We start from the raw sequence: 23,645 nt of genomic DNA, 5'->3' as shown, positions 1-23,645 counted from the left end.
ACTGCCACAGCAGCACTAAGGATGTCTGACTATGGCTTAGGCCCGCTCAACCCCTGAGGGCTCCTGGACTGCTAAAAGGTGCAGGCCGGGCTGAGGGCACCCCACCCCCTCTAGTGTACACATAACGTTCTTTAGATAACAAAGCAAATTTACATAAATTATATTTAATTATCATAGCTTTCTAATGAGGATAAATAAAGCAGTTAAAATTGTGCACATTTTACAAATGATGCTTTTGAATGTCAGATAAGTAATTTTTCATATAGTTTCATAAAATACACACACACACACACACAAAGAAAAAAAAAAAACTAGCAGGATACCAAACTAGAACTCAACCCAAAGTATTCTAATCCAAGTTCCAGGCTATTTTCTCTTTTGTAATTATAGTTATGTTTACTTGGGATTCACACATTTCTTTCTCTGATAGTAGCAAACTATTTGCTGAAATCCAGGTTTGGGGAAGCAGCTTTAAATTCCCCATAGTTTCATTAGAGAGAAAATAAATGCTAGCATTTATAGCATTCAGTCACAGTAAGAAGGGATAAGACAACTGGAAATATAGTAGCAGCTGGTCTAGAATTCCTTTGTTTATTACTTTTATAATGTTTTCTTGCTCAACTAACAAAATTAGTTACTATTATTTTATTATTTCTACTTGATCCAACATCTCAATGGCTCAGCTTTTTAATCATCTCACTCCTGCTTCTAGTTTCTTACATTTCATCTGATCTTTCCATTCTTCCCAAGAACCCACCTCTCCAATAAACTCAACCATGATAGATAATAACATTTCATCAACTATTTTTTCAAAATTAGATTTTTAAAGAAGGTTATCGTGCAGCAAGAATGTGGAATGAACAAGACCACCCAGATAAAAGTAGAAAGCTCTAATCTCTGGTACGTTTCAGAAAAATCACAGAATTTGGGAGCTGAAAGAAACCTTAGAGATCATCAGCCATGAATTAACTAAGGTTTCCAAATCCAGAACTGGAAACCGATCTTTTGACTTAAGCCAAGGCTCTTCCCAATACATCGTTTGTACCTCCACATCACCAACTCTCTTGGTTTTCTTTCTACAGTTTTTGGTTGTCTTTTTTCTGTTAACTCTTCAGTGGAGAAATGTTAATAGTATTGATAATAGTAATAATACTCAGATACCAAAAAGGTCATCAATCTCTATGGAATATCATGATTATCCTATCTGATAAAGACGGAATATGCAAATTGACCATCACTTCTTGACAAAGATGGTGGTGCCCACAGCCAATAAGGAGAGAATATGTAAACTGACGTGACAAAGATGGCGGTGGCCAGGCTGGAGCAAAGGCAGAAGGTGGCTCCGGCCCTGAGCGAAGGCGGAAGGTGGAGACCAGAACGAAGGCCCGGATCCCGGGTGCCAGAGGGAAGCTGGTGCCAGCAGCCAGGGGAAGGAAGGCCTATTCTTGCACGAATCTTCGTGCATCGGGCCTCTAGTAAATAATATGTTAATAATTTTTCATCTATTAGATATACATTTACTACTTACAAGCTCATAATATCCAGAATTTAAAAATAAATTATTCACTTTGTTTATTTGGAAAGTATATTATCATCCTCTACTCATATAATATGAAATTCTCATTAATAATTTAAAGTATAATTTAACCACTAAGAAAATAGGAACAATAGTATGCTCTCAATAAGTTATCACCATTTAAATGAGCTTATAAGGAAAAATAAGAAATTAAAAGCCCCATATAATTTGTGATTATATAAATAATCATGATTAAATTCTCACTCACTTACAAAGAAATGAAATCATTTTTAATTAGAAGTCTTAGTTAACTCAACGCTCTCTATAACAGCTTTTAATATGTTCTTAAATGCTTAGCAAACATTTTTTTGTAATGTTTTGAGTTGAAATCTAAGTCATAGCTATTTCTCATAAAGTTAACCACTTCTACACAAATATGTTTACAGGGTTTTTAAAATTATATGTTTCTGCTATCTATGTATGTGCTACACTAGTCCAAGCAACAATTACCTATTTAAAACTATTGAAATATTAGTAGGCTCATTACTAAGCTTTCTATTCCCATTGCCCAGCCCCCCACCCCACGCACACGCACACACACACACACACACACACACACATTTTATAACAGAGATTTCTTAATTATAAATCTGGCCAACTGACTTTTCAGTTTAAAATTTGCCAAACTGGCTTATAAGCTTGTACATGATGCAGCCTCAGCCTCTCTTACCACAATCATTTTGAACAAATCTTCTCCTTGCTCATTGTATTTTTTTACATTTATTTTTATTGTCAACAGTATTACAGATATCCCTCATTTTCCCTCTTCCTTGGCCCCCTCCACTCAGCCCCTCCCCCACCACAGGCCTTTAACCACACTGCCTTTTTTCCAGTTTCTCAAACACTTGCCTCTTTTTCTCTTCTCCAGGCAACAGGCTTGCCCTCTCTTTATAGTGTTCTTCCTGCTCCCTATCTGCATTCCTACTTTTCTTTGCATACTTTTCCTGTCTTATCCTTTGGGTAACATTTTCAACATCATCTCCTAAGTGAATCCCTGCCCAACTAACTTAACTAACATACTCTCTGTCAGTCTTAACAATAATTCATTTCTTATATTTGTGTAGCACTTATAATTTGTATTTATGAATGTGAGAACATGTTTATTGGTTGCATCAGATAAAGGATCAATAGCACTTCTTTTTCTACTCATAATTTTTATTTAAACTTCTTTCAAGAGCTCTTTTAAAGACTAATTTGAACATGATGATTTTTTGTGTTTTAAAAAATGTTTATTAAATGTATTGGGGGATATTAGTTAATAAAATTATATAGCTCTCAGGTGTACAATTCTATAATACATCATCTGTATATTGTTCCGTGTGTTCATCATCCAAGGTGAAGTCTAATTGTCACCATTTATCCCCCTTTTACCTTCTACCTCTCCCCACCCCCTCCCCCTAAGTAATAGCACTCCTATAATAATTTATTTTTACAAGATATACCAATTAAACTCATATGGCTTTCTAACAACTTTTAAAAAACAATTTCAGAAAAATATATAATTTTAGTGTAGGTTAGTACTAGCAAATCAAAAATTAAAATGTAATATCCATGAAACATGAAACCTCTATACTGCTGGGATTTGTCCAGATCTAATTAAAACATTACTTTAAGAAATGGCTGTTACTTTATTTTTACTTTTAATTTGTCAAAATATTAATGTAAAAGTTTTTAACTATCAGACTTATAAAATGTTGTAAAAACAACAGAAAGGATGCCCATAAACCTTTCACCCCAAATTCCTATTTATTATTTTATAAACACTTGTTTTATCATTAAATGAACAAAAAACATAAAATATAGTTTTAAAAAATATGGACTATAGGAAATGCTCCATAAATGTCATCATTGTGCAGAAGTCAGGGTGATATTTTTATTGTTACATTTTAGTGTATATACAGCTGACATAAGCACATAGTATTTGAAATTTTATTCAAATCTAGCTCCCATTATATTTTCCAAATATTATGTGCATAAACATAAACAAAAAGAGGTACCAAAAGGCACCCAGTTGCTATGCATAACAAATAATAATGATTATTCCTTTCTTCTCTCCAGTAGTGGTATTTAAATATTTATCAAACAATACTAGTACAAGATAGGTATTAACTCACCAGAACAGACACTAGTTATATATGGCCAATATGTAAGTGTTAATTCAGCTTCCTTACTTGTTAAAATCTGTTTTTGTTAGGGGGTTTCATCATCATTTAGTTGATGCCTTATATTAGAGAACTAAAATTAAGACATAACTATTAAATAAAAAAGTATAATGGCTTTATGACAAAACACAATTGCTAAAAGAGAAGTGATTAGAAGTAGGGTGTGCAGTAAGAAGCCTAAAGCAGAAATCTAAAATGAAAAATGACAAAGAACATTTCAGCATATTTATCTATAGAGTCAAGTGATATCGCATATTGTCATCTGGATGGGTTAGTCTATGCGTCAACAATTGCCACTAAAAATAAATGTCTGATTCAGCATCCTATTTTACCAGAAGTTATCTGACAGCTTGTGTCTATTGGAAATGACGTGCATTAAAACAAGATTGCTCGCCATCTGCTAGAAAGTGAAGCAGTGGTTTCTATTATATCTATGTTTAGGGAGAAAATGAGTCAGTTACACCGAGTAGTGAAGTGCACTGTGCAAGGCAGTGAACTATTATACTCAAGGACGATTGCAATTTAAAACCCTGAAATACAAAAGTATAGACAAAATGTTGCAGTTCAAACTGTCAAAAGAGAAAAGGCCATAAGAGAAAATAATTATAATAACAGTAATACAAATAATGAAAATAATAATATTCTGTTACAAAATAGCAACTTTTATGTGTATACTCTTCATTTACTAGTAGGTAAATTGCTCTGTCCAGAAGTTTATAACTAAACAGGAATTCTGCAGCAAAGTTTTCTGGGCTCTTCTGACTTCATTACTTCATTACTTGGGAATTGTGTTTTATTTCACCCCTCCTCAGTGTCTTTATCTATATAATGGGTAGAATAAATAATGCATATTACATAGGCTTTTGTGAGGACTACATGAATACTACAAGCACTTGGATTATAAAGAGCCTGGCAGAGAGAGTACATGCAAAACCCCCTAGTAGTAATCATAATAGACATGATGTTCCATGGCATTTGGTTATAAATGCCCTTAGTAAGGCAAAGTTGGTTGGAAAATATGGAGCATATGTAAGCAAAGAATGGGAAAAATTATTTTGATTACTAATTAATCTTGACATTTTGTGCCCCACTCCCCCCATTTAAAATCACTGGAGGTTTCATAAAAGTCCACCAATGGCTTATATTGCAAAGTTTTCCAGGACAACTGCAAATAATTGAAGTGTGTGAGGAGAACCACGCTATCATTAGCCCTGCACTGCATGGGGCAGTAGTCTGCAGGGATGAACATTACAAGGCCAACAGCAACAGAACTATAGTGGTCACATAGCAAGGAAGAGAATCTGTCCTTCCTAGGGACTCGGGACAAAAGTTTGAGCTTTCATCACTTAATGTATCAAAATTAAACCCAGGAGGCAGCAGTACAACATCAACTAGGTTCACATGTGGAATGGAGACAGGATCTGGGAACAGGTTGGCACAGAAAAAGATACCATAGCCTCCCCACCAGCCCCAAAAAAGGAAAAAATAAATAAAAATCTGAAAAAGGAAAAACTCCTGTTACTCTGGTTAACCATGTTACTAATACATTCATGGTGGATTTGGGGAAACCACTTACACAAGCTCTTAATTTTAGAGTGCTTATATCCCATTTGTGAATCTGTCTACCTACTCCTACTACTATCAAACAGTATATAGCAACACTTATTTCATGGTGTGGGCTTAAAGTATGCTACCTTTTTAAAATCTCCTGTGTTGTTCTTGGTTGGTTGTTGTTTTTATTTTTATGAAGAGGTATGAGGACCAAGTAAACTCAACAATCCTGAAGTAGTTGATATGATAGTGAAATTCATGTAACTCACATAAGTCATTTATAAGTTTGGGGGAAGCCTTTTTGGGGGGACAGGCAAGCCACAAACCCTAGCAAAGGACACCTACAGGAGCATTTCACCTGTCTGGGTAAGTCAGCTATACTTAAGACTGTAATGAGACTCTCTCCTTGCTCTGCTTTTGCTAAGAATCCCTCATCATTTGATTTCACATCCTGCTCCTATTGCCTGCTGTTATGGGTCCATTGGCGCTCTCAGTCTCTAAAGCTGTTTTCTTCTCAAACTCTGGCTTGAATGATGAGAAAAACGCAGGACAATTGCTTTCCACTCCACACACACACACACACACACACACACACACGAGCGCGCGCGCACACACACACACACGCGCACACACACACACGTTAGTATTAACCTACCTCCTTTCGCTCAGCCAGTACAAGCTATTTTACATTTAATATTGAGAGTAAGCACTCCTCTGGAATGCCACCATATTAACAAGGGCTGACTGCATGGGAAAACAGAGCCCCATCATTACAAACACAGTAGAGATGCTGGGGAGATTTCTTTCTTACTAGTATATCCTTGTAAGTTATACATTTGGGGAAACCACTCAAAGGCTCTTTAGTTGTATGCCTTCGGCTTTCTGAGTTAGTGATGCCTTCTAAAGGGGTTTCACTTCTATTTAGGGAGCAGCTGAGACAAGAAGGAGACTTGGACTCACCAAGAATTCATAGCTTAGTGGTATACAGAAAGCATACAAAGGCATTTCTTAGAACCTGACTGTAACTGAGTGAGAATGTGGAAGTTTTGGGTGTCAGCACTAAAGCAAAAAAGATACAATTACTCCAAAGTAGTCATCTGTTTCCTGATTGATCCACAAGTACAGTCATATGATTACTCACAACACAGTTTCTTTTCTATCCCTTTTATAAAAAAAAATGAACACTTTCTTTTTAGAGCATTAGGTTTATAGAAAATTGAGCAGATAGAGTTCCCCTACATCCCTTTCTTCCTCATTCACAATTTCCCCTATTATTAACACCTGGCATCAGTGTGTTCACATTTTACAATTAATGAAACAATATTGATGCATTATTAACTAAATCCCATAGTTTACATTAGGATTCATCCTTTATGTGGTACAGTTAGTTATTTGGGTTTTGCCAAATGCATAATGACACGTAGTCACTGTTAAAATATCAAACAGAATGGTTTCATGACCCTAAGATTTTCTGTATTCTATCTATTCAGCTCTCCACACTCCCCTGACCCAACCTCTGATCTTTCCACTTTTTCTGTGATTTTTCCTTTTCCTAAATATCACCTAGGTTCTTGTTTTAAATTTTCAGCTACAAATTCTATGTGTCATTTTTATTCATCTTCATGGAGTTGATACATATGCAAACTCACAGGTGCCCCATGTTAAGGTTAAACATTCCCACACTGCACACTGTCAAGTGCCATTTTCCTCAGGGATGAGTCCCCAGTGTTCTGGATGAATGTGGCACACACAGATCCCTACATACTTCATCTTAAAGTTCCCTCACTTAACGCTGACTCATTGTGGGTAAAGGTAGTAGATAAGAGTGCGGGCTGTGGGGTGACATTGCTGAGTTTAAATCCTGACTGTAAGGCTGATTGGCTTTAAACCTTACCTGTGAAAGATGATAATACTACTAAGTACCTCACAGTACTGTAAAGATGAAATTGATCAATGCAAAGGAAGTGCTTAGAACAATGACTGGCTTAAAGTAAACTTCCAGTAACATTTTTGTTAAGATTAATCTCTTTTCTTTCTCTGGCTCTCAAATAAAATGGGCCCTATCAGAATTTCAAATTCACAATCTGAAGTGGCACAAAGCACAAGAGAAACAAGATAGATAATGCAAAACTAGTTAATTGATTCACTTCTCCATATGCAAGAGGAACATAGCTTAGCCTTTAGGTGAATGATGAAATTCCGGGGTACTTGAGATCATATATGAGAACATGTTCAATAAAATCACCTCCACCATAGCGAAGTTCACAGAGCACAGATGAGCTCACTATGAACTCCCTGTGACATAATGACCATCAATTCCAGCAGGACAAAGAGGCAGTGCAGAATGCTCCATAAAGTATTATGTATAATTGGTCTCAGCTGGCTTACATATGCTTCTACAATCTGAACCCTAAGAAGATTATTATGACAAATATATAAAGTAATGTCCTTTCTAATTCAAACCTTCAGTAAGACTACTCCCAGAAAATGCCATAGCTTAGATATAACTTTTTAAAAATACTATTAATTAAAGATGTTTAAGGCAGGGACACCAATCCTTTAAATGTATTTATAATATAACTGGCTAAAATAAATATTCCCAATTTATTTGAAAACATTGGATTTGGGTTTTAATCATTACAAAACAAAGAAGATCTATGAGTTATTGATAGTCACTATTATTCATCTTAATGTAATTAATTTAAATAGAATATAGTTAACATTTTTTAAATCATGTAATAATAAATTATCTGATAAATGTAATCTGATATGTAAAAGAACTATGAAAATTTTTTTAAAAAATGAAACAGGCCTACCTTAAAAAATGTTTTCTTTACTAAGCAACCTCAAACTTATAAATTATCAGTCTGCTTATCCTATTTGGATACTTGTCTTCGAATAATAGAAACATATACAGATCCAAAGAGTAAGAGGATCTAAAGAAGGTTAGAGTGTCCAGCAGCTAGTCCTACTTTTTAACTAGAAATGTCCTTATCTTCAATCATCTAAACCTATGCCTGTCTTATTGATTGGGAAGTCACTAAATATCTTTATCTGTGGAATAATTAGGAATTGCTCTTTAAATTTAGCGTGCTTCAAATAAAATTTAAAAAACACACAACATGACTGATAGCCACACAGTTCCAATAATTGCCTTGTTGAGGCAAGTCACCTTCCCTGGTGTTACTGATGCAGTTTTCATTGCCATGTTTGTCACCAGCATCATCATTACCATCTCCATTACCGTCCTTATCTAGTATTCGCAGGGCTTTGGTAAAGATCCCCAAAATACCCATTAGGAAGAAGACGAGTTTGATCTCAAGTAGTGTGCATTCCACAGCAAATATTCTATGATATTGAATCAGCACATCTCTCTTCCATTAGCATTGAAAATATCTGTTTTGCATTTTCCAGGTTGTTTTTTTTTTTCTTAACAGAAACTTGATAAAGTTCAGGTAGCTATAATGCCCCATACTCCTACCACCACCAAAGCCCATATGACTTAGGGACATTGAACCCACTTCCAGATCATGAGATGGACTCTAATTAATACAAATGCAAACAGCACATGGTATCCTCCTAGGGGACTGACATTGCTCCAGGTATGAGAAAGCAACCTTATGTAGCCCATTCAGGCTGAAGTAACAGATTTAGAGCCCATATTTACCTGCTGCATGAAAATAAGGAAGCAATTTTCCTCAGTTCCCATTGTAGCACCTTAAGACCATGGGGGGAAAGAATGTAGCAGTAGATGGCGAAGTGGAGATATGGAAGGGATATGGCTCTCTAGTGATGTCATTGCAGCATCAACTCAGCCAAGCCTGGACCTAACCAAGTGTGCTCTTCTCTGGCCTTCCTCTTAAAGGAGAAAACAAATGAATTTATCGTTTAATCCAGCTGGAATTAGGATTTTTGTTAATGTCAAAAGCATTCTAAACCATACTATTATCGTACAGTTTCAACTGTCTTCTCTTTTACTTCTACCTCTACTATTATCCTCACTAATAATTGATTTTGTCCTCTACTCTCAGAATTTTTGCAAACATTACATTTATTCAGAGTATGCTCCAAATCAAAACAAAACAAAAAGATAAATAATAACCTAGCAAGTGTCCAATAAAATCCAAGACCCCCAATCTGGAAAACATGACCTTCTGTGAGTAGTAGTAAGATCATAAGATGCACAAATAGAGTAATTATCATTCTGATGTCTAAAGAGTTGAAAATAAAATGTTTTCATAGTGTTTTCCCCCATTTCAGAGAAGAAGGAATTTAAGTTTTAGGAATTTGGAACCAGTTATTTAAATAAATTGCCCCAATGTGGAGATGTCTGTTATTTCAATCACTGGTCAGGGTATAATCTACTTGTTTATCTAATTGTATATTTTCCAGGCAAACTTTTAATTGATGATTTGGATATATGAAACAAAAGTAAAAAATGAACCTAATGAAAACGACTCATTACAGATAAAATGATAAACCCGAATTCTGAGTATTCAGGGGAGTGTAAAAACGTTGGGAAAAGATGAGCCCATGCAATTTAAAATATCTTTTTGAAACAAAGGCTTTAACATGCTAATATTTTCTGCTTTTAATTTTTTAGTAACCAAATGGCTATAGTCCTGTAACTCCCAACAACATCAACAATAATAACTATTGTTATGATTATAATAAGGACTAAGAGGGGGAGGAGAAGGGGGAGGAGGAGGAGGAGGAGGAGAAAGAAATCAGATTGTGGTTATAGTGGCAGAGACAGTCATCTGTTAACCTAGAAATTCATGCTTGTCTCTTTCTAAGATATGGAGTGGTTGGCAACTTCCCAGATAGAAACTATATTTTCTAGTCCCCTTGATTCCAGATGCAACAAATTGACTAGATGGCTCAGCCAGAATATAACCAAAATGGTGCATAGTGCTACTGAACTGAAGTTTTAATAAAGCAGATGTGCCTTTCTTCTCTCCGGTTAAAAATCAGAGGATGCTGAGGCCCCAACACATGATGAGGAGGAACACATGCATTGGATCCTACCCAAAACAAAAAGGACATTTCTATCTTTCTGTTCACTGACATTTTTGGCAGCAAGTGGTACCATAACAAATTCAAAAGTTGGTAGCATAAGTGCATAACTACCTTCACGAAAACCTAAAATCTATTGGCTCAATGGTAAGGTGGCAGCAACAGGCTACTGTTCAGGACTAGATATATTCAAGGTTAAAAAGTATTAGATAAAAAAATGTCATTTGCGCCCTGGCCAGGTAGCTCAGTTGGTTAGAGCATCGTCCCACTACACCAAGGCTGCATGTTGGAAACCCAGTCAGAACAAATACAAGAAGCAACCAATACATGCATAAATAAGTGGAACAACAGATAGATGTCTGTCTGTCTGTCTGTCTGTCTGTCTGTCTCTCTCTCTCTCTCTCTCTTCCTCTTTCTCTAAAATCAACAAATAAAATTTTTAAAAGAGTTATATGCAGTATCTTGGAAAATATGTTGAAAGAAAAACAAGTACTTATTGAGCCCTTGGATTTAAGGGAATAAATTTAAAAATATTAAAAGTTGTGTGCTCACTTTGGCAAAAAGTTACCAAACAAAATAATGTAGGTTAGACTTGACTGATTGATTGCAAAAAAGAAAAAAAGAAAGAAAATAGAAGAAGCCCACAACTGGGCCTCCCAGGTTTGGAAAAGCCAATTGCTTCTAGGTCTTGAATAATAAGAAAAAATACTGAAAATGGCTTTGAGCAATAAAAGCCAATTAAGACTTCTTGATTTAACAGAAGAATTTAGCCTTTAGACAAAAGGTGTTTGCTTCCCATTAAATCATTGTTTTCAGACCTCAAAATATACTAACAGGGTAAAAGAAGAAACCAAAAGAGTGAGGTGGAAAGAAATAAATTGGATTTAATAATTATTATTAAAGTATAACTTTGAATGTGGTTCTTGTGACATAGAATGGGATAAAAAGAAATCCATTTTCTACTAATTTTCAAGGGAATTTATAAACACAAAAGCCATGAGCTTTGTCTCTTTAAACCTTAAAACAAAATCCCTTTTATCTTTAAGCCTTAAAACAACTTGAAAGAAACAAGAAATAGTCTGAAATACATACAGCCCCCACGGGGAAGATATTCCCCATTTTTAACTTCAGCTATAGTGTTGAGTACAACAGACTAGAAAGGACCTCCCAAAGGAAGTGTAAGTAAAGGAGAACAGTGGGCAAGGAGAAATACTGCTGGGATAAGAAGTGTCTAGACAAGTGACTTCCCAACCACCAGGACAGAAGGTCTTCACTTCATTTGTCTGGCAGGATTTCATTACCGCTCTGAACCATCACCACTGTATGCCTCCACTCTTTTGTTTCCAAATGGCAATTTTTATTTAATCACTGGCCTATGGAATGTATATAGGGTGTGAAGGGGTCAGTGGGTGCAGATATCTTTTCTTTGGCTTCTTAGTTTGCTGTACAACAAGAGACCACAAAGGACATGATGGAGATAATTGTTCATCTCCTGGAAATCCTCTACTTTGACCTAAGTGTAGTGCATTCTATGTATAGTAAGAAGAGTACATATGAGTATTTGTTAGCCAGAAGAGAAGACTGTGGCAGAAATGGAAAAGTAGTCATTAAAAATGCAAGTGTTCGCCCTGGCTGGTGTGGCTCAATGGGTTGGAGCATTTTCCCATATACCAAAAAGTTGTAGGTTTGATTAGAGGTCAGGGCACAAAAGAAATAAATGAAAACATGCATGCTTTCACTTCCATGGTATGGGGTTGTCATGCACAAGCAACAGCCTAGCCAGATGCTACTGTGTCTATATATCTTCAACATGATACCCTTTCTGCTAGTTGAGAAGAGAATATCCAAGGCCCCAAGAGATTCTAGAGCCACAAAATGGAAGGAACCTCCATCCCAGAATCATCATGGAGGAAGCTGTCCACCAAATATGAATACCATCAGTGTATTCATACTTGCACATAAATATAATTTTTGTGTTATGTTGCAATTTTAGAGTTTATAAAAGCAACTACCATATTCTAATAAGTACAGTTGTTGTAAGGAGCATTTTATTGACACCACAAAGTTTAGTGTGTACCCTATGAAAATTACTTATATTTGTCTAATGCAGTCATTTTCACTAATAAGTAATTATTTTTTTTATTTTTTCCCACTAATAAATAATTAAATTGTATGTATACAATCAAAATAACTTTATTAAATTAAATTCATAATACAACAAATAATATAAAAATAACAGGATATTTTTGTTTCATTAAAAAAATGAATCCAAGATATTATCAAGTTGGAGGCTTTTTGGTCATTAAAAATGCAAGAGTTTCAAACACTTTACATAGGTTCCACACTGAATTTATGAGATAAATTGATTAATTAGGTATACCTTCAAGTTAATTAATTTCTCAATTCTAAATTTCATTCTGTGACCTAGACTGAAGGCTTCCAGAAAGTAGAAATATTTTATGTCATTCTTAATTGCATTTTATGCCATATGAAACAAGATTTAGAAAGTCAATATAGAGATTTACTAAATAGTTTGGTTGTTGATGATGTTACCATAACTGTACCCAATCATTATGAAGAAGGACAAAAACAAATATTGTTTGTTTTGTTTTTACCAAAAAGCATTACATTATTTTATGATGTCATTAGGCACATTTCATCTGTAGTTAAGCATAAATATTTAGATACCACATTTTTTTCAGTTTCATTGAGAAATAATTTACATACATGCCTGTATAATAAGTTCAAGGCATACAACATGATGATTTAATTTAGATATATTGTGAAATGATTACCACAATAGGTTTAGCTATCATCCATCTTCTCATACAAAAGAAACAACAAAATCCCTTTGTGATGAGCACCCTTGGGAATAACTCTCTTAACAACTTTCCTAGGTGTCATGCAGAAGTGTTAGCTATAGTCATCATGTTTTATAATACATCCCTTGTATTTAGAAGTTAGTACCTTTTGACTTTTTTTACTTATAATTAGAAGTTAATAACTTTTGACTCTCTTCCTCCAATTCCCCTTCCTCTCACCCTTTGCCACTGGGAATCACAAGTCTGACCTCTTTTTCTAGGAGTTGTTTTTTTTGTTTGTTCATTTGTTTGCTTTTAAGAGTCTACAGAAAAGTGAGATCACACAATATTTGTCATTTTCTTCTAACTTATTTCACTGAGCAAAATGTCATAATGGTCAGATTTCAATGTTGTTGCTTTTTTATAGCTGAATAATATAGATAGATTAAAGGTAGATAAAATCATAGAAATACAGTTAATGTTATATAATGATAGCCACTTGAATTTATTGCTATAGATAAGAAAACACTGTAAAAAAAATTTTGAGTAATTCATACAAATTTATAAGATTTTGGATGTTGTCACTGTACTGCATTAAACACCCATTGAGTAAGAAGAATTTGGCAAATAACTCCCTTGGCACTCTCCTTCATATAGATGAATTCAGAAGTCAGCCCACCTAAGTACTGCTCCTATGTGTGATACCAAGATTCTATAAAATGTACACTAATACGCAAAATATAATTTTAGCAGTTCAATTCAATTATCAACTTTTTTTAAAAAAAAAGAAACTTTAACTACAAGATGTCCAAGGGAGAAACCACAGTAGATCAGTACATAAACTCAGTAGTATTATCATTGGAGCTATTGGAATGTCTCTATTTTTCTTGTTTTTTTTCTAATGAAGAGGAATATGTAAGAAGATTCTATGGGTAACTATGTTTACATCAACTGTAAGAAATATGTCTCCTTAAACATTGGGAAGACATATCTGATTGTTGAAGCCTGTCACATGGCTATCTTGAAGTGGTGAAGGAGGCTGGAAGATTATCCATCTGTCTATCATCTAGCTAGCTATCCTATATAATAAAGAGGTGATATGCAAATTAACCCTCACACCCTCACAAGATGGCTGCCTATGGCCAGGCTGGCAGAGGGGTTAGTGAGGGATGAACAAACGACTGAACAAGCAGGCTGCATGGGGCGACCAGGCCGGCAGGGGGGTTAGCGAGGGATGACCAAACAACTGAACAGCAGGCTGCATGGGGCAACCAGGCTGGTGGGGGAGCATTTGGGGGCGATTAGGCTGGCAGGAGGGGCAGTGAGGGGTGACTAGGCCAGCAGGGGGGCAGTTGGAGGTGACCAGGCTGGCAGAGGGGCAGTTGGGGGCAACCAGTAACTAGGCCAGCAGGGGGGGGGAGTTGGAGGTGACCAGACCAGTGGGGGGGACAGGGAGGGGTGATCAGGTTGGCAGGGTGGGGGCAGTTAGGGGTGACCAGGCAGGTGAGCAATTAGGAGCCAGCGGTCCAGGATTGTGAGAGGGATGTCCGACTGCCGGTTTAGGCCCAATCCCCGGAGATCCTGGATTGGAGAGGATGCAGGCTGGGCTGAGGGGACCCCCCACCATGCACAAATTTTGTGCACAGGGCCTCTAGTAGAAATATAAAAGTGTACCTGTGTGTAGGGTAGTTCTGTCTTAAAAAAGTTAGGACTAACAATTTGCAACCTATGAAAATGTAAATGTGAATTTCAAAAGATTAGGGACAGTCACAAATTGCAGATGAGCATGAGACTTTTCAAGACTGATACTTCTATGAGGAGAAAAAGAGTATGTAGAGGCACTTCTTTACATGCTTACTCATGTCCAAAGCCATACCAACTTCAGACCCATCTATTCTCAAAGCAATAGGTAGTGGTTAATTGTGGGGGTTACAATCTGTAGTTTTAATTTGTCCACAGTATAGCCAAGGGGTTTAATAGTCAATGGACTGTAACAATCCTAGTTATATGTCCTATTGCAAGTGAATAGTGAGTGCAGGCTCTAACTGGGAACCTGGGCTGGCTCTAGGAGCTCCCTAACAGAGTGAGAAACCTGCTGTTTATCCCAAGGGTCTCCTTGTTATAAAACTCCTTTTGTGTACATTGGCAAACCTGTTTCATTTTCTAGTTTTCCACATTTACACAGCATCTCAGATTAGAATCTCATTAGTCAGCCCTGCTCCCTGATGGCTGTTAACTTTGATTCTATCTTTAATTCCTCAGCCATGATTAGTTTCACCAACAGTGAGGATCCAGGGGAGTGATGGGAAAGGGCGTATTAACTATTAAATACTGCCAATCACTTCCACGTGAATTCAACTTCTGAGACTTGAGCTTTACTCCTCTGCCTCCTGGCAGATGGCCTGCTCATGCAGAGAACAAAAACAACATACTTTCCCCTCAATACTAACATGGGGTCATGGATTCACAAATAAATTCCACAGATCACTCTCTACAAGTCAAAAGTCCATTCTCCATAGAAAGAGGTTATACACTGAACTTGGAAATTTTTCAATTTCTGCTGTTTCACATGACATAGGAGATTTTCCCTCTCCCTCAACTTAGCCATCTCAAGACTATTGATTTTGGATCTATCCATGGTATCCTAAGTCTTCAAAATATATTTTTCCAAATTTTCAATTCCAACTTCAGTACTATCATTAAAATATCTCTTTAAATTTATACATTTTTTCTAATAATTATCATGGTTAGGATTAATTGATCCCCCTTTTTTTCAGTATTGTTGAAACAATTTTAGCATTCATGGTGAAATGAATTCTTGTTTCCAATTTAGTGTGATGATTTTATTTTATTATTTTTTAAAATATATTTTTATTTATTTCAGAGAGGAAGGGAGAGAGATAGAAACATCAATTATGAGAGAGAATCATTGATCGGCTGCCTCCTGCATGCCCCACACTGGTGATTGAGCCCACAACACTGGGCACGTGCCCTGACCGGGAATCGAACCGCTACCTCCTTGTTCATAGTTGCTCAACTACTGAGCCACGCCAGCTGGGCAGTGTGATGATTTTAATACGAAGTTCAAGGCCATCCCTTAGAAACAAAATTATAAACTAGCTCACTCCTGCCCTTAGTTATAATTCTCATTAAGCCCAAATACTATATGGTTTATTATTGAAACAATGTTATATTTAAAAACAGGTTAAATGGCAAAGAAAACTAGGAAAAAATTTTATTCTTTTGAAAGACCTTAAAGTTAATTTAAATACACCTTGCACAAAATCAATTATTAAAGTAATGTTGCCTCTGCTACCATCCCTATACCACAGTTACTCTGTACAACCTACACCTTTCTACATATACTTCATATTTATTCCCAGGCTATAGCACTTTTATTTCTCATGTCTACACCTCTTTCTCAGTACTTTCTTATATAATATTTTAGTCTATATAAATAAACTATTTTAGGAAGGTTTGTAGTATACATAATAGTATCATAAATGTTGGACACATTAGTAGTTATTTTTGAGGCAACATGTAAAAGAAACTCATATATTCTACAGCTCAGAAAGTGTTAGAGTAGGATTAATATTATTCAACAATTTTTAAAATATGTTTTTATTGATTTTAGATAGAGAGCAAGGTATATATATATAGAGAGAAACATCAATTGGTTGCCTCCTGCTACATTAGTAGTTATTTTTGAGGCAACATGTAAAAGAAATTCATATATTCTACAGCTCAGAAAGTGTTAGGGTAGGATTAATATCATTCAACAATTTTAAAAATATATTTTTATTGATTTTAGATAGAGAGCAAGGTAGAGAGAGAGAGAGAGAGAGACATCAATTGGCTGCCTCCTGCACACCCCTACTGGAGATCAGGCCCTCAACCCAGGCATGTGCCCTGACTGGGAATGGAACCTGTGACCTTTTGGTGCATGGAATGACACTCAACCAACTGAGCCACACCAACCAGGGCATTATTCATTATTTTTAAGGTAAGAAATAAGATACAAAGAAGCATCTAATATCACACAACTAGTCTTGGTGCAGCCAGAATTTGATCAAAAGGGAAAGTGACTCCAGCATCAAGCTCTACATCATTAAACAAGCAGAGACAAATAGCAGCCACCAGAAATGGTAGTTTTGATGTTGGTTGGACTATGATCTCCATGCCACCTTCCAATCTAATGGAAATTTCTTCAAGAAAATATATTACCAAAATTTGAAAGGTAAAAGAAAAATTTTAAGAAGCATTTCCAGAATTAGTAATCTATATTCAAACAATGAAGATCAATTTTTAAAAAAAAATTCATGGAGGGAATAACAATAATACTATGAGAGGCCTTTGATAAAAATGGAATAGGAGGTTGAGACAGTGAAGTTAAATGTGTAGCCAAATGAAATATATTTTTTTCAATGCAGCCTTTAGGAAGGTAAGTCAAATCTTTTTCTATTTCCATCATTATTAAGGGCAAGCTCTTAACAGTCAGGTCAACTTTTAATACATTCTCATGTTTCCCAACTGAAGTTATAACCAAAAAAGCAAAGATATATCGCCCCATACAATTAGGAAAAGGTGGGAGAAAAGATAGCTTGCATATCCCTCCTCTAGTGGGCCATGAAGCAGAGTCCTTGTCTCAACTAATCAAATTACTCTCAAGCAAGCCCCAAAGTTAAAGCTAACGGAAAACACCTACTTCTCCTTCCCTAGACAGCATCACACGAATCCTAGCCAAATATCTGATATTAAAAGAAAAGTAGAATACATTTGAAAGTGTTCTATTACATCTAGGCTTATATTTATAAAAGAGCGGAGCTTTTCCTGCTCTGATTTCTATGACTCATTGTTGAAAAACGGTGCTAGAGATACGGAGCAAACGCAAACAAAAAATTTCAAAGAACTTATTATGATAAATGACACATGCAAAAGTTACATTTAGACAGTGACTAGGCCCAAAGGAATCCAGCCTAGGACAAATGCAAACAATGTGGGGGTTTTCTATCCCTAATTCCTTTGACAAAAATGACAAAATACGGTTCTTTCATGTAATGACAGGGAGAAATAGGAAGCTTGAGAACATAGACTACCTTGTTGCATAGAAATGGAAATGGTGCCCATATATATATTTTAGATGGGCCATTTTATTTGAAAAGCGTCTCTGGATCTTTGCTTACAAGAATGGGAAGGCTAAGAAAGGTAAAATGAGGGGAGAAATACAATAGTTTCACCTTCTAACATTTTTGACAGACAAGGTTGTCTAAAGGCTAATTTGAAATTCAGTTAGCACATGCAGGGAAAAAACACGCAAGCAAATGTATTTCTAAACAGAATGCCAAAAGGATGTTGCTAGCACATTTGTAAATTTCCAATTTTTTCTTACTACACTTATCCAACAACGCAAACAAATCAGTTTAAATACAACTTCTTTTACTAATGCCTCTTGAAGCATCACTGCAGTCAGATTGAGTCAAGGAACCATCTGCTGCAAATACAAATAGAGCTACATTCAAGAATTATATTACACAGCCTTCCTAGCTAAGTTCTTACGTGCAAGCTGTTCTTGTCAAAATCAGAACCATTGTGATGATGCATCTTAATAGTCAATCAGACTTTAAGTAAAGAGTGACAAAAGTCCACATATGGATGACAGCTGTTTCTTCAGTAAATATTTTCCCATTTATTGAACGGAGGCTTATGGCAGTCTAGGATATGTTCCATCAGACATTTCAGCCTGAACTGCCTGGGGATGATTCAAGCAATAAGGATAAAATTCAGTTTTCACATCTTTGCTACAACTTACATCTGAGAAAACAACAGATCCTCCAAGAAAGTTGTACACTATATCATCAATCTGACAGTATCCCTGACTAATACTGATGAAGACAGACCTGAATTGATGACTCTACTTTTTTGCCCCTCCCCCTGGAATAATAACATTTGTAAAATTTAAGCAAAATCCATGTATTGACTTTCTAATCAAATAAAAAGTTGATGGGGATTTAAACATTTATGACTAATTTTGATGAATTATTAACTATTAGAAAAGATTAATGAGCCTTTAGCTAAAAGGAGCTCAGATAAGATCTCTTTTTAACCAAGAAAATGGCTTGTAAAATTAGAAAGTCAATAAAAATGTGCAAATGTTTGTTTCTCAGCATCTGCATGGTAAATGACACTCTTTTCTTTCTTCCTTTAATGCAGTTGTTAAAAATCAACATTTAAAAAAATATTGAGCCTGTAGTCTTATATTCCGCAACTGTCATCAGACTCTGATCTTTTTTAAAAAAATAGAAATTATTTCAGATCTAACACTAAAAACAAGAATGTCTTACCCTGCTATTGGATCTACGGCTATTGCCTTCGGATTATGAAGCTCCAGATCAATCAGGGTGACACACACAGACCCGTTGTAATTGCAAACAAAGATCCGGTCACTGACATGGTCCACAAAGTAGAGATTTCTGGTGAGCCAGTCAATCGCCATGTGCTCCACATCTGAAAAAAAACACACACACAAAATCATTGAATCACAGGTGCAAATCAAGTATCATGAGCCATAGGTCTGCCCAAACCATCACAGAGGACATTTTGGGAGTATAGATTGTTTTATGATAAAAAAAAAACTGCAAAGAAAAATTTGTTGTTATGCCAAAATAAGTGATTTAAGTATTCTTTAAAAAAGAAAAACAAACAAACAAACAACAAAAACAGTTTCTTGATAACATTCTTCTTGCTATCTAAGGACTGAGGATGACCTAGACCAGTGATGGCAAAACTATGACACACGAACTCATTTTTTTGGTTGATTTTTCTTTGTTAAATGGCATTTAAATATATAAAATAAATATCAAAAATATAAGTCTTTGTTTTACTATGGTTGCAAATATCAAAAAATTTCTATATGTGACACGGCACCAGAGTTAAGTTAGGGTTTTTCAAAATGCTGACATGCTGAGCTCAAAAGGTTTGCCATCACTGGTCCTAGACCCAAATGGATGAAGAGTTTGTGAATCCTAAAATATAGGTATTATAATAAAATTTTACTAGTTTTTGCATTTGCCCAAAATTGTTCATTCAACACAATTGTCATAACTGGCTCAATGGCAAAGCTGAATTCTTTAGTAGTAAGAAGGGTGAACATTTTTTGTGAACTTAAAGTAAATCCTTATTTTCAGATCCTTTTCTGTTACAAAAAGGAAGGATGGAGAAGATGGAAGAGGAGATCTATAAGATCCTTTGTTTACAAAATGTTTCCAAAACTTGGAAGTAAAGCAAAAGGAGGGGTGGAATGTTCTTTCAACGCATGTGTAGGCATTGTGAAACAGGCCTGCTCAAAGATTAATTAATTATCTAGAAGAATGATGTTCAGTAGTACTTGCTGTGATGATAGAAATACTTTATATCTGTGCTGTTCAGTAAAGGAGCCACTAGCCACATGTGTCTAGTGAGCATTTAAAATGTGGCTAATATAACTGGGACACTTAATCTTTACTGTATTTCATTTTAATTAATTCAAATTTAAATATTAAAAAATGTATGTTGCTAGTGGCTGCTATAGATTGTGCAACTCTTAAAAAAACATGTTTGATTTGAATATTTTCTGTTTGATCAGATTGTGAAATTTCATGCTAATTAGATTTTTTCTGGTAAAAAAAAAAAAAAGATAATCCCAAAGGTCATGGTTTTATTACACAAACCATTAACCATTTTTAAATCTAAACTATAAATCTTATTTAAAAACTAGTGGCCCAGTGCACGAATTTGTGCACAAGTGGGGTCCAGCCAGCCTGGCCCAAGTCTGGGCAGATTGGGGCCAGGCCTGTCGGGAGGAGGAGATGGCCGGAGGTTGGCTGACCAGCCCACCCTGATCAGGCCGATCAGGACTGGGCCAGCTGAGGGGAGGAGCCACGGGACAATTGGGGTGGTGGGGGCTGATTGGGAGTGGGGGCCGGCTGTGGGGAGGGCCACGGGCGATTGGCCAGCCAGCCCTGCCCCTGATTAGACTGGGGGGGCCGATCAGGGGTGGAACTGGCTGGGGGAAAGGCTATGGGCCAATTGGAGTGGTGGGGCGGGGGCGGGAGCTTGGGGGAGGGGCCACGGGAAGTTGGCCGGCTGGCCCCACCCCCAACCAGGCTGGTTTGCTGGCCGCAGTGGGTATTATAGCAACCAGTCATTATGGTCATTACGGTTGTTACAGCGTTCCAGTCGCTGGCTTTTTATGTATATAGATTCTTTTCCTTTAAAATAGCTATAAGTATTTTATTCTACTAATGCTCTTAGAGCAGCAATATTGGGCTGGTTCCTTCAATAATGCCTTAAATAAATACATTTTTGATTTTTATTCATTTCTAAATTTTATGAGTCTTATTTTTATGTATGGAAAATATACTTTGATGCATCCTTGTTTGAACTCACTATGATCTATGATTCATTGACTAAGAAGTATTTCCTTCTTCAATATGAACCTAAACACTTCTCCAACTCTATGCTTCAAAAGAATTCCTTAGTAACATGTTGCTTCAGTTGTTATTTTCTCAACAGAAAGACTAATGGAGATGCATGTGCAATCATCCTATCTAATAAAGAGGGAATATGCTAATGGACTGCCCTGCCCTCAAAGATGGCGGCACCCACAGCCACAAGATGGCAGTGCCCAGTCCCCTCAGCCTTGCCAGGGCAGCAGGTGCACAGCAAGGCCAAGCCTGCGCCAAGGTGGCCCGGCTGCTCTGCATGTACCTGCCTCCGGAGTTCTCCAGTCCCCTCAGCCCCCAGCCGCCCAGAGCCACCGGAGGCACAGGTAATCAGGGCCAGCCGAGACTTGAGCTGCTGGCAGTGGCAGCAACAGAGGTTTGATGGGGCATCGCCTTCCCCTGATCACTGGGTTGCCTCCTGCCCCTGAGGGCTCCCGGGCAGTGAGAGGGGGCAGGTCAGGCAGAGGGACCCCCCCTCCAGCGCATGAATTTTCATGCACCGGGCCTCTAGTTATTATTTATAATGGTATATTGTCAAAGCAAAACAGAGAGAACATTGACTTTGTGGGAATGTTTACCATGCTTTATAAGGACAAACAGAAAGTGGATATTGTATTAATTGGAAACACATTTTCAAACAAGTGATTACAGTTTCATTCCTAAATTACACAGTCCTTACAGAAGTATAAGCATTTAAATGTTTCACTCACCACATGAAACTTTTTTCTCAACCAGTTCAGCAACCAGAAGTTTTATTATTTATTTTTTTTTTTTTTATTTATTTATTTATTTATTTAAATTACACAGTCCTTACGGAAGTATAAGCATTTAAATGTTTCACTCACCACATGAAACTTTTTTCTCAACCAGTTCAGCAACCAGAATGTTTATTATTTATTTATTTATTTATTTATTTATTTATTTTTCATCTTCACCCAAGGATACTTTTCCATTGATTTTTAAAGAGAATGGAAGAGAGCAGGAAAGACAGAGAGAAACATCCATGTGAGAGAAACACATTTATTGGTTCCTCCTGAACAGGCCCTGGCCAGGGCCAGGGCTGAGGCGGAGCCTGCAACCAAGGTATGTGCCATTCACCAGAATCTAATCCAGGACTCTGTCCAAAGGGCGGCATTCTATCCACTCTGCCAAACCAGCTAGGGCAGCTAGAAGAATTTTTAAAAATATGAACTATTTCTCTGTCTCCAGAAATCTGTAACTGTAAGCCTTGTTTGGTTTGGTAATCTTTTTGTATTATTATATCAGCTACAGCACAGAACCCACTGTTTCCAATGTCATTGTACATATCTTGGATTCAGGTAATGTGACAGAGTATGTTCAATGACCCATCCCTCATGCTAGGCATGCAGTTGGTTTAGTATATGCACTTGTAATTCCAGACAAAAGATCTGTTTGACAGCATTTACACCTTCTTTCAACTCAGTATCATAACAACTATCCAAGCTTGAAGGGGCAAGGTCTCACTAAATAGCCTGATAATTAGCAAACACTTAGTCATTGTAGGAATTGGTTTAGTTTCTTATATTTGAAGTTTCTGTCTGATCTTAATGAAATCTTTATTAAGATTGGAAAATTAAGGCAATTAGAGTTCAAGTAAACTGATAAATAGATGATAGATAGATAGATAGATAGATAGATAGATAGATGATAGATAGTTAGATGATAGATAGATAGGCAAGGTCTCACTAAATAGCCTGATAATTAGCAAACAGTCATTATAGGAATTGGTTTAGTTTCTTATATTTGAAGTTTCTGTCTGATCTTAATGAAATCTTTATTAAGATTGGAAAATTAAGGCAATTAGAGTTCAAGTAAGCTGATAAATAGATGATAGATAGATAGATAGATAAATTTGGCTAAAATGATTTGAACATTTTAGGAGAGAGGTGATTTTTTCTAGAAAATAGATTTAGCATTTCATTTTCATTTTCTGATATATAACAAAGTTCACCAGAAATTGCTGAAGATAGCTATAATTGTTTTATGACATTATATTACAAAATAATTTCTAAGTTTTTTGTAGTAAGACCTCTATTAC

The 23,645-nt window shown here is 36.3% G+C and overlaps 1 protein-coding gene across 1 annotated transcript in view; it reads right to left on the bottom strand.

Moving 5' to 3' along the window:
• Positions 1 to 23,645, bottom strand: part of LRP1B (low density lipoprotein receptor-related protein 1B) — a 1,756,854-nt gene that overhangs the window by 883,293 nt on the left and 849,916 nt on the right. Inside the window, exon 7 of the mRNA XM_014548045.1 lies at positions 19,448 to 19,610. Coding sequence (XP_014403531.1) covers positions 19,448 to 19,610 — 163 coding nt within the window. The remainder of the gene's footprint in view (positions 1 to 19,447; positions 19,611 to 23,645) is intronic.

The sequence above is a fragment of the Myotis brandtii genome, unplaced genomic scaffold, assembly GCF_000412655.1.
Source record: "Myotis brandtii unplaced genomic scaffold, ASM41265v1 scaffold493, whole genome shotgun sequence".
NCBI classification, from domain to species: domain Eukaryota; kingdom Metazoa; phylum Chordata; class Mammalia; order Chiroptera; family Vespertilionidae; genus Myotis; species Myotis brandtii.
The sequence above is the reverse complement of the archived record's forward strand: the minus strand, read 5'-3'. Positions and strand labels throughout refer to the sequence as shown.